The sequence below is a fragment of the Homalodisca vitripennis genome, unplaced genomic scaffold, assembly GCF_021130785.1.
Source record: "Homalodisca vitripennis isolate AUS2020 unplaced genomic scaffold, UT_GWSS_2.1 ScUCBcl_6195;HRSCAF=13289, whole genome shotgun sequence".
Lineage (NCBI taxonomy): Eukaryota > Metazoa > Arthropoda > Insecta > Hemiptera > Cicadellidae > Homalodisca > Homalodisca vitripennis.
In genome coordinates, this window is record NW_025782310.1 from 1,435 (window position 1) to 14,572 (window position 13,138).

The following is a 13,138-nucleotide window of genomic DNA, read 5'->3' on the forward strand; positions in this document are numbered from 1 at the left end:
AAAAATATGGGCCTTGAGCCAAAAAAACTTATTCAAGAGGTTTCAACGAGATGGAACTCTACATTTTATATGGTTTCCAGATTTGTAGAGCTGCAGGACGCGGTAAAAACTACTATCGCTTTAATAAATAAAAATTTACCTGTTTTGTCAGAGGAAGAGTGGGGATTATGCAAAGAGCTAAGCACAATCTTACGTCCTTTTGAGGAGGTCACTTCACAGATTAGTGGGGGAAAACGCTACGTGACAGGTAGCCAAGTGATACCCCTAACAAGAGGCCTGATGTCCGTGTGTAAAAAAAATGCAAAAGGAGCCATTCAAACCAGTTATTCAAAATATTATTAATGAACTGCTGCATGGTCTCGAGAAACGCATGGAAAATGTTGAACACAGCAAAACAATAGCACTTGCTACTCTTTTAGATCCCAGATTCAAACTTGCTGTCTTCAAAGACGAAACTGCAAAGCAATTGATCAAAAAAACATGTACAGAACTTTTAGCTGCAATCTGGACAGAGACACATGGCAAACCTTGCACAGCAGATGATGAAGAAATTGGTAACACTCAAAACAAAGATGGCAACGTAGATTCCGCAAAATTTTCCGTCTGGGAGGACGTTGACAACATAATTGCCAAGGAGAAACCTACAGGTAACCGCTTTAAAATTTTATTCATAAATTTAGAATTTTCAATAAATTAAATTAGGGTTTTTTACTTGTAACTACACGTATTTACTTTTTGTTTAACTTTAACGCGTTGTAAGCTTTTTGGAGTTCACTGCTATGAAGGAATTGGTTTCAGGTACGAAGACCTCCGCTGCAATTGTCGAGTTGAACCGGTACTTAGATGACAGCTATCTAGGACGGAAAAAAGATTCCTATGGGCTGGTGGAAAGAGAATCAACATGTATACCCTATTATGAGCAAATTGGTGAAATTAAAATTTAACGTCATGGCTACATCCGTCCCATGTGAACGACTTTTTTCTAAAGCAGGAAATTTTTTGACAGAACGCCGATCAAGACTGAGTTCAAAACGAGCAGAGCAGTTGCTGTTTTTGAATGGAAATCTAAATCTTCTACAGTAAATAGAAATCAAAAAATTTAAGTTATATATAAGTTCTGCAAGTTAAATATATGAAATTATGTAATTCATTTTCTTGCAATTAATCTTATATGAAGCCATAGTGTACAGTTTGGTTATATTGCCCATTTTATTTTCTAAATATGCTTAATTGTGTCTTTGAATCTCCATACATTCGTGTATCTTCATTTAATCTAAAGTACAATATTTGACAGTGTAATTGTAATGTACATTTGAACAATATGTTTATGTATGTATATATTTGTAATTTATAAAGTGTTCCTATATGATTTAATTAGAAATAGCAGTGTTAACCATTTTGTTTATATTGTGATAAATAGTTTTTTATGTATACATTTTGCAATTATAAACGTCATTTGTGTTACTATTTGTTGTAGTTAATATAAGTTATCAGTTAAATATGTATGTATACATCACAGCAGTACATTTTTATAGCTAAATATCACTGTCCAACGTTTTTACTTTACACTTACAAAATCTTACTTTAAGTTGTAGGCTATAATTATTTCAATATATTTTATAATCAAATATGTATTTCACATTCGTAATAATTATATTTTAGATGTAATGTATCCATTTAATGTATTCTTCATTTACATACTAGTAGTGTAACTAACACGTATTTTAACGGTTTTATTTTACTGTCAATTTTCCGTGTAAATACCAATTTGGGCAATTAAAACACGTTATTTTTTAAGATAAATGTATTTTAAAGAACTTTTAGTCTTGTATATAAATTACTTTTATAAAAAAAGCCTAGGGTGTGTTCATTTAATATAATAATATTTACAGAAACGTTTTATTTGGTTTGTATTATTTTGTCTATAGCTTTTATAAAGTAATCCCTAGTGTAAATTATATTTAATACACTAAAATATTTCATTTTTCAGTTTGAATATTTTAATGTTTATCTATAGTGTAAATGTACAATGCGCTGTGAAATGTTTACATTCAAACAATAAAAACCCGATTCTGTATTTTGTACTTAATTGAACCAAAAGATACTTTTAATTATCTCAAAATAAATTATAGTAACTAGACTAAGCAGCTAAATGACGAATTTTGTACACTTAATAATAGTAACAAAGTCCGTTAACTGAATGGTGGTCCATGTTTTAGTAACGGTATTTCAGTAACGTTTCTATAGGTAACAGCCACTGGAAAACGTTATTGAACCAACGTTGCGCAATGGATAGACGAGGCGCAACGGTCAGCCGATAACAGTTGCTAAAATAACACGTTGCCGCAACCTGTTATCGGTTGGCAGAATAACGTCGCAACGCGTTGCAGCTAAACAACGACATTTTTCCATCTCTAGTGCGAAACCTGGCGAAGCGAGCAGCTCTGCTCTGTGGTTGTTTTCCCGCCAAAAACAGCTGATACGTGGCCTAAAGCTCTTACTTTTTTTTCTTCCATAGAAACATCAGCCCAGTAAATGTCTAGTACTTGGATTTGGCGCAATCGTAAACGGCGGGAATCCGATACTGAAGTGGTAGTGAAGTGAGTATAGCATTAGGTTATGTGTGTATTTGTTTAGTTACGTTTTAGCATTACTGTTGACAAGTTTATTCTTTTCTAAAATGGATTGGGATTGGCTCGTTAGGAGTGATGAGATACGAGATATTTTGTATGATATTAGTGAAGGTGGCCAGCTCGCTCAAGATGGAGGTGATGTTTTGCACTCTGATGACGATGTGTTCGATATCAACAGTGAGCTGGACGACACATTATTTAGTGGCGTTACAAGTACAAAATACAGACTCAACGAGTGTTAGTGATGTGAACATGGAAGACCAAACTGACGATGGATATGCTTCGCCACCCCAAATCGGTGATAGGCCTGCTGTACCACCTTGTGCACAGCAAACTTATGACTCAAATCTTTGCCTCATATGTAAGTGGTGTCATCTTGATGATTTTATTCCTAATGCATTTGATTTTGACTCGTCCCAATCTAGCTTGACTTTAGGCCCAGACAAACTAGAGCAAGGTAAAGAAATAGATTTTTTTCACTATCTATTGGACCACGATCTTGTTGCTCATATTGTTGCTGAGACAAACAAGTATTGTAGAGAATATGTAAGAGGAAATCGAAATTTGCCAGAATACTCAAAAGTAAAGCGTTGGGTAGATACTACTCCAGATGAGTTGTATTATTTTTTTTGCACTCTCAAGTCATTTTGGGCATGGGCAAAGGATCCACTTTTATCTACACCCATATTCTCAAAAGTATTCATCCAAGACTGTTTTTTACTGTTGCTGCGTATGTTACATTTTGACGACAGCCTTGGTCAAGGGGGTGCTGACAAGCTTTATAAAATACGAACCGTAATTGAGACAGTTAGATGGAAGTTTTTGTCTAGCTACGTTCCTGACCAAGACCTAGTAGTCGATGAAAGTTTGATGCTATGGAAGGGAAGGTTATGTTTCCGACAGTATATACCCAATAAACGGAAAAGGTTTGGTGTCAAGCTTTATGTTTTGTGTGACTGTAAATCAGGCATCGTTCTTGATTTTCTGATCTATACTGGAAAGGGCACCCAGTACACAGAAACACAAAGTAGTAAAAACCATGATGCAACCTTTTTTGAATAAAAACCACGTTTTATATGCTGATAACTGGTATACCAGCCCTGAACTGTTTTGGATGGCTTGGTAAAAAAATACAGGGGCATGCGGAACAGTGAGGTCTAATCGGAAGGATATGCCATGTTTGCCCAATAAAATGAAAAAAGGGGGATGTTCAGGTACAAAGCAAAAAGAAAATGGTAACAGTCAGATGGTGTGACAAGCGCCAGGTGACGATGCTGACTACTATACACAAACATGAAATGGTCGAAATCAGGAAGCCCAACAGAGCACTTGTTGTGAAGCCTAAATCCGTTATTGAGTACAATGGAAAGATGGGAGCAGTAGATAGGTCTGATATGATGATATCATTCAATGACTCGACACAGAAAACAACAAAATGGTACAGGAAAATTGTTCCTACACATAATTGACATTATTATCTTGAATGCATTCAACATGTACAATGTTTACCACCAAAAACATCACATCCATGAATTTAGAATAGGCCTCATATGGCAAATCTTTGAAGTACACTACGAGAGGGGGAGACAGCTGTAGCGCGCCCGATAGCGATGACCTTGGGTGGAGACAAGCACCCGCTGCATCTCACTGGGCGCCACTTCGCCCGGCCAACACCGACACCGGAAGGTCAGACAAGAAAGCTACAACGCAAGTGCTTTGTGTGTGCTAACACCAAAACAAAACCGAAACAGAGAAAAGACACAACATTTGAATGTCCTGAATGTAATGTTGGTCTTTGTGTAATCCCATGCTTTGAAGCATTTCATACTATAGGTAAACCGCAAACAAAAAAACCTAGGTTGATTTGAGTTCACGGAGGGTGGGGTAAATATCCCCCCGCCGCCCCTCCAAGTATCCCCACCACTGCTCGGCGCTCACTCTATTTCAATGTAATAAAATCAGCTGACTATTCCGGCTCAGTCGGTATCGTTCACTGCTGTGACCCGTTCAGTTGAACCGGTCAGTACAGAGTTACTAAGCCTTCCCGCTAGAGCGTGTTTTACTGGTCATCGTGTTGACTGAATGAATGACAAAATGAACGACTGGATGTAATGACCAAGTGAACGAAAGGATCTGCTTGCAAAAGAGTGTTTGGATAGAGGAAGAAACAACATATTTTACAGTGAATGGATAGATATATAACAATAAATGTATTGTTTCAGGAATCTAGTAAATGTAATATATATTATTATTAGAACCGATTAACAAAAAAATAACTGTATGTTACTATATGCATTACTAAATATTTTAAACGTTAATACTTAAGAACAATGGACTTGGTTGATTAATATGCCTTTGATTTATCATAAGATTATACCACTATAAATGTTTCAATAAATTACTAAACATCAAACAGACACATTGCATTGTTTGAAAATAATTTATTTTTATAAATAACTGCATTGTTTGAAAATAATTTATTTTTATAAATAACAACACATTTTAAACATTTAATCGATTAAGTTCCCACCACTTTTCATAATACCCAGGCTGAGTCGTTAAAATAATATTACGCACACTACTACAGAGGACTCCTCTTCTCAGATGGACCCTGCACATCGCACCTATATCGACCATGTGTTACCACATGATAACCTTTTAAATGCTAATAATTGGCAATCCATTTTTAACATCACTAATGTTAATGTTTTTACTTTACAACTTCAGAATATTATTACAATTTCAATAGCCAGTCGAATAAATTTAAAACGAGGTTAAAAAAAGCTAAAACCATGGATTATTTCAGATTTAGTCTATGCTATAAGACAAAGAGATAAATTACGTAAATTAGTGAAAAAGCAACAATTTAATATGGAGCTTAAAACCCGCTATGTTAATTGCAGGAACATTTTAAGCAGAAATTTAAAGCAACTAAAAAATAATATTTTTGTGATATTACCGACCAAGCTAATGGGGATTTAAATAAATGTTTTGGGGGGTTTTAATTAAATTGAGTGGTAGAGGGATTAACAAAGTTACTTCCCTAAATAAATATCTGCCAAATACCAAATTATTGAATGACAAAATTAAGCTTGAAGTAGCTAACGAATTTAATGAATTCTTTACTAATGTGGGTCAGTACTTGGCGAACTCTAATGGCTCAAATATAACAATTTTTTTCGAAGACAGATCTTATAGGCTTCACTTGACCTTTAACTTACGCCAGTGCCAGTGTTACAAGAGGTTATACGTTACGTATCCAGTTTGAGAGGAAATTTCGCTCTTGGGCACAATTCAATACCTGCAAGTATATTTAAAAAAATCACATCATAATGTGAATGTGTCAAAACACATCCATTTTTTTGACAAATAAAATCCGCAAGTACATTTTTGCCTTCAGATAATTACGAGAAGTACTCACAGATAAGGAAATTAAAGTGGTCTATTTTGCTTTCGTTCAATCCCAACTTCCATTTGGTATTATAGTCCATGGTGCTGCTTTCAAAACTATTCTTGAGCAGCCATTAATTTTTTTAACAGAAAAACAATACTAAAAATAATGTTCTTTAAGAGTACTACATATTCTTTAGAATTAATTTTCTTCGAGGAAGAACTAATGACTATAAGAAATTTGTTAAACAAAACCATTCTTATTTACTTATACATTAATTTTTCATACTCTTTTAGCGTTGACAACTTATACTCATAACACACGGTACTCGCAACAAGTCGTCATTACAGTTTCTATATTAAAAAAACATTCAGCGTAACAAATTTGTATTATATTTCTCAAGTTTTTTTCCGTAACATGTGTTTGACTTACAACTTTGCTTCTGTGTTGCAATTACCTAATCTTTACTGGTTTAAAAAAACGCGTGAAGGATGGGTTACTATCGTTAGATGGCGAAGAAGTATATAGACTTATTGTCCCTTGTTATCGCTGAACTTCTAAACCTTCCTCGCTATTTATTGTTATTCGGTCTGTCCTTCACTATAATTACCATAACTAATACTTCATACGACAGTGCAGCAAAACTAGATTTATACTCGGTTACGTATCATTATCAATGTGACACTGTTGTCATTGCCATCCAGTCGGATTAAAAATAAATTCTAAAACCATATAATAATCTCAAAAATTACTAAACTAATATTTTTAACTTATAAAATCATTTGTTCTATTATTAGTTTTGAGTTCTAATATTCACGACCAGAGCCTACGGACAGGTCCTAGGCTCATCCCGGTTATACTACTCTTCTTATTTAAAATTTTAATTGAATTAAATAGAATTAATACAAGATTTGTTATAATTAGAAATAATTAACTACGTATAAGTACCGTATTGTTACACTCTGATACATGATTTCAGACATTGTATGTATTTGCAGAGCCTTTGTCATAGTCGGAGCGAATTCAATACCTTGCCGGGTGAGCCAGTCTTGGATGTCGGCCTTTAACGTCGCACTGCTTGGTTTTTTGTCGTCCTTCCTTGTTATGGTAACTTGCATTGTCCATTACAACCACACTGGAATGAGAATTGATTGACCCACTTGGAAAAATTTGTGTAGTCCATACCATCGTGATAGTCTTGAGACACATTGATTTTCCTCCCCTTCTTATTACTGGTAGGCATCCATATTTTTAAGGCATTTGGAACAAACCCGGCTCTTCAACCTCCAGCGTGAATTATTATAAGTCTTGGGCCCTTCCCAACGTCTTTCGTTATCCCAATTTCAAATTGAGACTGCCAACACTTACGGATAACGTGCGACTTGTTAATATAAGTCTCGTCTACATACACTATATTTTTCTTCTCATTTCTCAGTTTTTGAATTTTGCGTAAATAGTTTGCTCGCCAGCCTGCTACATGAGTCTGTTCTATTAATATTTTTCGCTTTGACTGAGTTGTAAGCCATTTGAATCCCATATTTTTCAATAAATTTCTTAAGTATTCTTTACCACACTTTAGGATATTCTCTTCCTCTAACAGAGCTTTAAGTTTAGCCAGTGTAGGAGGTATTTTTTTCAATGCATAAAAATCATGTACTTTTCTTCTTATGATGCAATTTGTAAAATCGTCAACAAGAATTTTTTTTATTTCTTTTAATTTTTTTGCCATTGGGAGTGCAAAAAGCCAAACTTCCTCTTGCTTTAGATCGTTTTCCCCCAGCTGCTATTTTTTTAATTAAGGACTCAGAGACGCCAGTCGCATTGCTTGCAGCCTCGACTACGTTGTATTTTAAACTGTACTGTTCCTTTGTGTCTTTCAAATGTTCGTAGACATTATACACAATTTCGCGAGCCTGTCCGTGAAGTGGACGACCCGAGAAACACCCCGATTTAGATGTAGACGCCATCGATTATGTGTACACGCGAGCTAAGCGACACTTGTATAGGCTTACACACAACAAAACAGTTCAGATAGAGAATAGGTAAGTAACTGCAGTATAAACAATATGATGCGAGCAAGACAAGATTTAAACAGCTGACAAGAAGATGCTCCGCCCATTCGCCACTCCCCCCCGCCAGAGGGGGGCCCCTCCTGCGCTGTGCTGCTCAAATAGTTGCATCTGCGCAGGTTTCTTTATTAGCGGTTCACCTATAAAAAGTTTTTCTGAAATAGTTCATTTTCAAGTGTAAAGTAATTTTTTTTTTAGTTTATTTTGCTCTATATTCATGTAATAATACATTGTGGTTAATAAACAAAATTTTTAAACAAATTTATTTCTTACTCCCTAACATCATTTTTGGATTAAAATGCTTACTCTCCTGTAGTAGACTGAATAGGACGTTCCGGAACGGCCACACTCCTCAACAGGTTAAAGACAATTTATTCTGTAAGCACTATTTAAAACCATAGTTTATAACACCACTTTAACTTAGTTAAACAGATTTTGTTTATTTGCCGCAGCTGGTGCAAGCTTGTTAGAACGCGCAAACAGTCGAGGGTGATGTTGCGACTGCGACGGTGATATAAGCAGAAATGAACAAGCTTAAGTTAAATGTAACTCCCATAATTTTAGCTGTATTAGTTAGTAGTGGTTAATGTTCAAACTCAGGTATCTATACTTTTTAATCTGAGAGTAGGCAAGCGTCTTCCAACCAGACAGTTTGTCGACCAGTGGTACCACATGTGTCTAATATTTTATATACATAAAATTAAATGTGTTGACAAAATGTATGATCTTTTAGTATCATAAAAAAACTATATTTTTTACGCTATAAACTTATTTTCAAAATGTGATGTATTTTATTCGTGATTAGTTCTTTCTTGCATTCGTCGCAATTTTGCGAGTTTTTTTTAACAGCATCGCATTTTCTAGGCTCGTTTCGCAAAATGCGATAGAAGCTTAAACCCTGAGTATGACTCTACTGTGTGTTCAGCAGATAATTCGGAGTTTGTGTCGCCCTCACAACCACTTTCTAATAAAATATCCTCAATAAAACCCATAAAATCATTCGAGTTTACAAATATAATCCATATACATTGTTTACAAACAACAACAGGAGTAGTATACTTTGGCCGTTCCTGGGACAACGCACCCGAGACCGGTTCTGGGACAAACCGTGTGAGACCGAATCTGGGACAGAAAATTGTTAGAGAGCGACTAAAGCCTCGCGCGCACTACGACGGAACGGACGGAACTGACGGAAACGACAGAACGGACGATTGGAAATTTTAAGATAGGGTGCGCGCATTAGGACGGAACCGCCGCGCCACGCCAGACTCGTCTTGGGTGTTTTAATCAAGTTCTCAATCTGTGTTAAAACATGTCAAAGATGCTTCAGTGGTTAGATGAAGAATTAATTATTGTTGCTGCATTCGTAATAGAAGAAGAAGAGGCAGAGAGAAGACGAAGAAAAGCCAGGTTTTGGGTACATAACATAAACACTAAAAGGTTGGCTTTGGGGGAGTTTGATACGTTATTCCCAGATTTGATAGAAGACGATGAAAAGTTTTTTCATCGTAACCGATTTTCTTCCCAACCATTCTCTCTTCTATTGACGTTAAAATATTCAGGATGACGCATGTTGTACAGCTCGGTGTAGTTTTGAACAAGAGAAATTAACTTGGAGACATCCATTTTGGCTCAGAAGATATAGCTGGAATAGAGAAAATTTCCTTCCGTTCCGTCTGAGGTGTGTGCGCTTACAACACCGGACGGGACGGACCCGACGTCGCCGACGCGCAGAATTTGTTCAAAAGTTCTTTTCCTCAGATAATCTGACTGAAGTCCGACGCGTCTCTTCCGTCCCGTCCGTCCAAGTGCGCGCATCTCCATAACAATCAATACTATTCATATTTGAAAAATTCTGTCGTGTCCTTACGTTACGTCCGTTCCGTCGTAGTGCGCGCGAGGCTTAAGAGTGTGAGTACGGGTAATCAGAACCGCGCCGCGCGAATCACCACGCATGTCATCGCTGTCCCGCCACCGCCACCACGCGTGTGTTTATTTACCACAATTGTGAGTATGTATGTGTTTGTGATTTACTGATCAGATCTAAATAGACGATGTTGTTTACATGGTTGTTCTGGAGCAGTTGGTTGTTTTGGTCTACAAGTGTGATTGTGATCTGTTGAATCTTTCGTAAACCGCTCCGAAGAGGTATGTAGTGTTTTTCTTGAGGTGATTGAGATATTTTGTAGCCGTGTGGTACATTAGGGGAAAAGGAGTAGAGGATTGCTGTCTCCAAATGTTTGTGAGAGTGAACATCATGATTGACAAGACTGTTGTTGACAATATTGCAGTGTATCTCGATGACATCAACGGCTCTGAGATTTGGTGGATTCGATGCAATTACATTTTCATTTGAGTTGAAGTAAGATGATTCTTTTTGTAAGTTTGTTGCATCAGATTTTTCAAAACCTAAGAGATCACTAACGGTTTTATCCAAGTAGAATTTAATTGGAGAATTAATTGATATTTTGTCACCGTCTTTAAAGATCTTGAAATCATCAGAATTTATACTAAGATTCAACGATTTTATGCAATCTCTGAAACTCTTTTCAAGTTTTTCAATGGTCCAGTAACCACATTGAAGTATCAGTGGTTTCGGAATGAAATGTATTTCCCAAAAATAAACTTTTGCATGTTGCAACAAGTTGTATATGTTGTTCTCAGAGTAAAATCCAACAAGAGCCATATAATACTCTGCGTTTGGATCCAAGTGGATGGGGTGTTCTAGATGGAGAGTCAGTACAGACTCAGTTCCAGTTAGTTTGAGTAATGGCATGGTTGCAGTTTTTTATATACTTATAATTCTATACAAGTTTTAGATGAAGTTGCTACCATCATGGAAGTCTTCAAAACCTCTTTCCATATATTTTTTATTTCGTTGTTGAATTTTTTCTGCATGATGTATATCTTGCCTTCTAATTCACTCAATTGAACTTTGACAACCACATCATATGGCTCCACTGCTTTGCTCACTTGACCAATTCTCTGGTGGGTTTTCAGTAGGAAGCTGCCCCATATCTTTTCACCATTTACGGTACTAGTGGGGACAATCTCGATCGCATTTATTATTTTTTCCGATTTTACCAAATGCGATTCCAATAATTTCTTGACTTCGGATAAATCTTGTGAGACTTTTGATACATCACTTACAAGCTCAATTATCTCGTCAGGAGAAGGGTCTGAATTGGGTTGAGTTGGTATTGATCCAATTTCAATTTCGTCTCCAAATCTGTTGAAAATAAAACCACGGTTTCCATGCATTTTTATTGTTTCTTATATTACGAAGAATATGTTCCCAGTCCTCACCAGCTGAATCTCGTCGTAGAACCTCCAGGCACAGATGTCCACAGATAGGAGGATCGTCAAACCCCTGAATACGCTCTGAGTTATAAACCAACCCTTTTGGCCCCAAGTACCTGACTACTTCTATTGGAGGATTGACATCGCCATATGAATCAAAATAGAATTTCTTTTCACCACGTTTCACATAACACGTCCAGTGAGTACCACCAGATGAAAGGTCACCAAGATTTACAATACCACGTTCGATATTTGTAGGTTTGTCTGGAAGTACCTGTCGCATGAAAACACCTCTAAACTCATTAATGTTTAATATACCTGCTAATTTTTCTATTTCACCAAGAGACAGCGGGAAGATCTCTTTTTTTTTTATTCACAGACAACAATGCATCAAGCTTCCGACCAATACGTCGTTTCAACTCTCTACCCGTAGGATCTTTTTCAATAATGGTGTCTAACTCCTCATCGACTAAACTCTTTAACCAAGGTATAAATTTTTCTCTCAGTAAAGGAGCCACCTTTCTTCTTATTAATGGAGAGATGAAACGTTTACCTCCAGGAACTGACGAATCCACCATTTCCATAATTTCCTTCAAAAACCCTCCTTGTTTATTAGATACGAGTTGGTTGTAACTTAGAAGCAATTGTAAACCTTTTTTGTTCTTAACGGCTCTAGAAACGGCTTTGTGTTGCTCTCCAGAAAGAAGTATACGATCACTTCCGTGAGACAGCTGTTCATTAGATAATCTGATTACTGTAGGTTTCCGTCTTTTGTACGCTGTACGAAGCTTACGTTTTTGAGCTTCGGATAGCCGAACTGTATAATTATGCTGACTTTCCATTCTATACGCTTTCTTATATACAAAACACTGACATGAAAACAATAATTGCCGCCTACTAATGAAAAAAAACTTTACTTTTACTTTTTTTTTTTTGTTGTTTTTTTTATTTGTTTTTACAGGAATTTGATTATGTTTCGAGTAATGTCATATGAGAAATGTGCCTCAGATACAACGACAACATATGCTGTGGTGCCGCTGCTCCCCTGTGGAGATGCAATAGCTTTCACAAAATCTAATTCAATCTGAATGTCACTTCGAGATCTGTCTGTTGTTGGTTGATGTAGATGTGTGTCAATTACAACCAAAGGTGAGTTATCAATAAATTCTTTCAGGTTTACTAACACGTTATTGTCTCCGAAGTTTATTTTTCGGAACCCTAGGTACTGATCGTACATGATCCTGTATATACCATTAGTAATATCAAAATTCTGCAATTCCTGAGGGTACCTTTCTCCATTAATTTTCACAGACACATTTTTGATGTTGCAGCTGTCAAATCTACTAGGATCTTTTGCCTGGGTGTTTGTTCTGTTTGTCTGAAGTGCGATTATAACAAATCTAGGATTGTACACATTTCTGTAAACACTTGTAATATCGAAGCTGAACGATGAACCGAACACCCCTCTTTTGTCGATGCATTGCCATTGAAAGAAGTTGTAGACTAAAGCATCCTTGTCACTCAGATGTTTCAAACCATCAATTAACTGGATTTTGGAAGTGCTGGTATAATCGACTATGGGGACTCGTAACACAAACGACTCTATCACAATTTTTCCATCACCAGGATCCGTTGCTGTGGACCCTGCCCCTTTCCAGTGAAACAACGCATCATTATCTTCATTCCTAGTAAATGTGATTTCAAAACCTCCCTTGTACATCGGGTAACGTAGGTGGTCAAAGAAC

At 36.5% G+C, this 13,138-nt stretch overlaps 1 protein-coding gene across 1 annotated transcript; it reads left to right on the top strand.

Annotated features, from left to right (window-relative positions):
- Positions 1-278: 278 nt before the first annotated feature.
- Positions 279-2,875, top strand: LOC124373707. The gene is made up of 3 exons (XM_046832053.1): positions 279-647; positions 799-903; positions 2,745-2,875. Exons 1-3 carry the CDS (start codon positions 299-301, stop codon positions 2,873-2,875), a joined length of 585 nt encoding a protein of 194 aa, XP_046688009.1. The 5' UTR covers positions 279-298.
- Positions 2,876-13,138: the final 10,263 nt, after the last annotated feature.

Excerpts from the sequence above, each read along its gene's own strand:
- LOC124373707 (XM_046832053.1), top strand. The coding sequence starts at position 299 with ATGCAAAAGGAGCCATTCAAACCAGTTATTCAAAATATTATTAATGAA. Across the intron at positions 648-798 it reads TGCCAAGGAGAAACCTACAG|GTACGAAGACCTCCGCTGCA; the intron begins GTAACCGCTTTA and ends AATTGGTTTCAG. Across the intron at positions 904-2,744 it reads GGTGGAAAGAGAATCAACAT|GTGGCCAGCTCGCTCAAGAT; the intron begins GTATACCCTATT and ends ATATTAGTGAAG.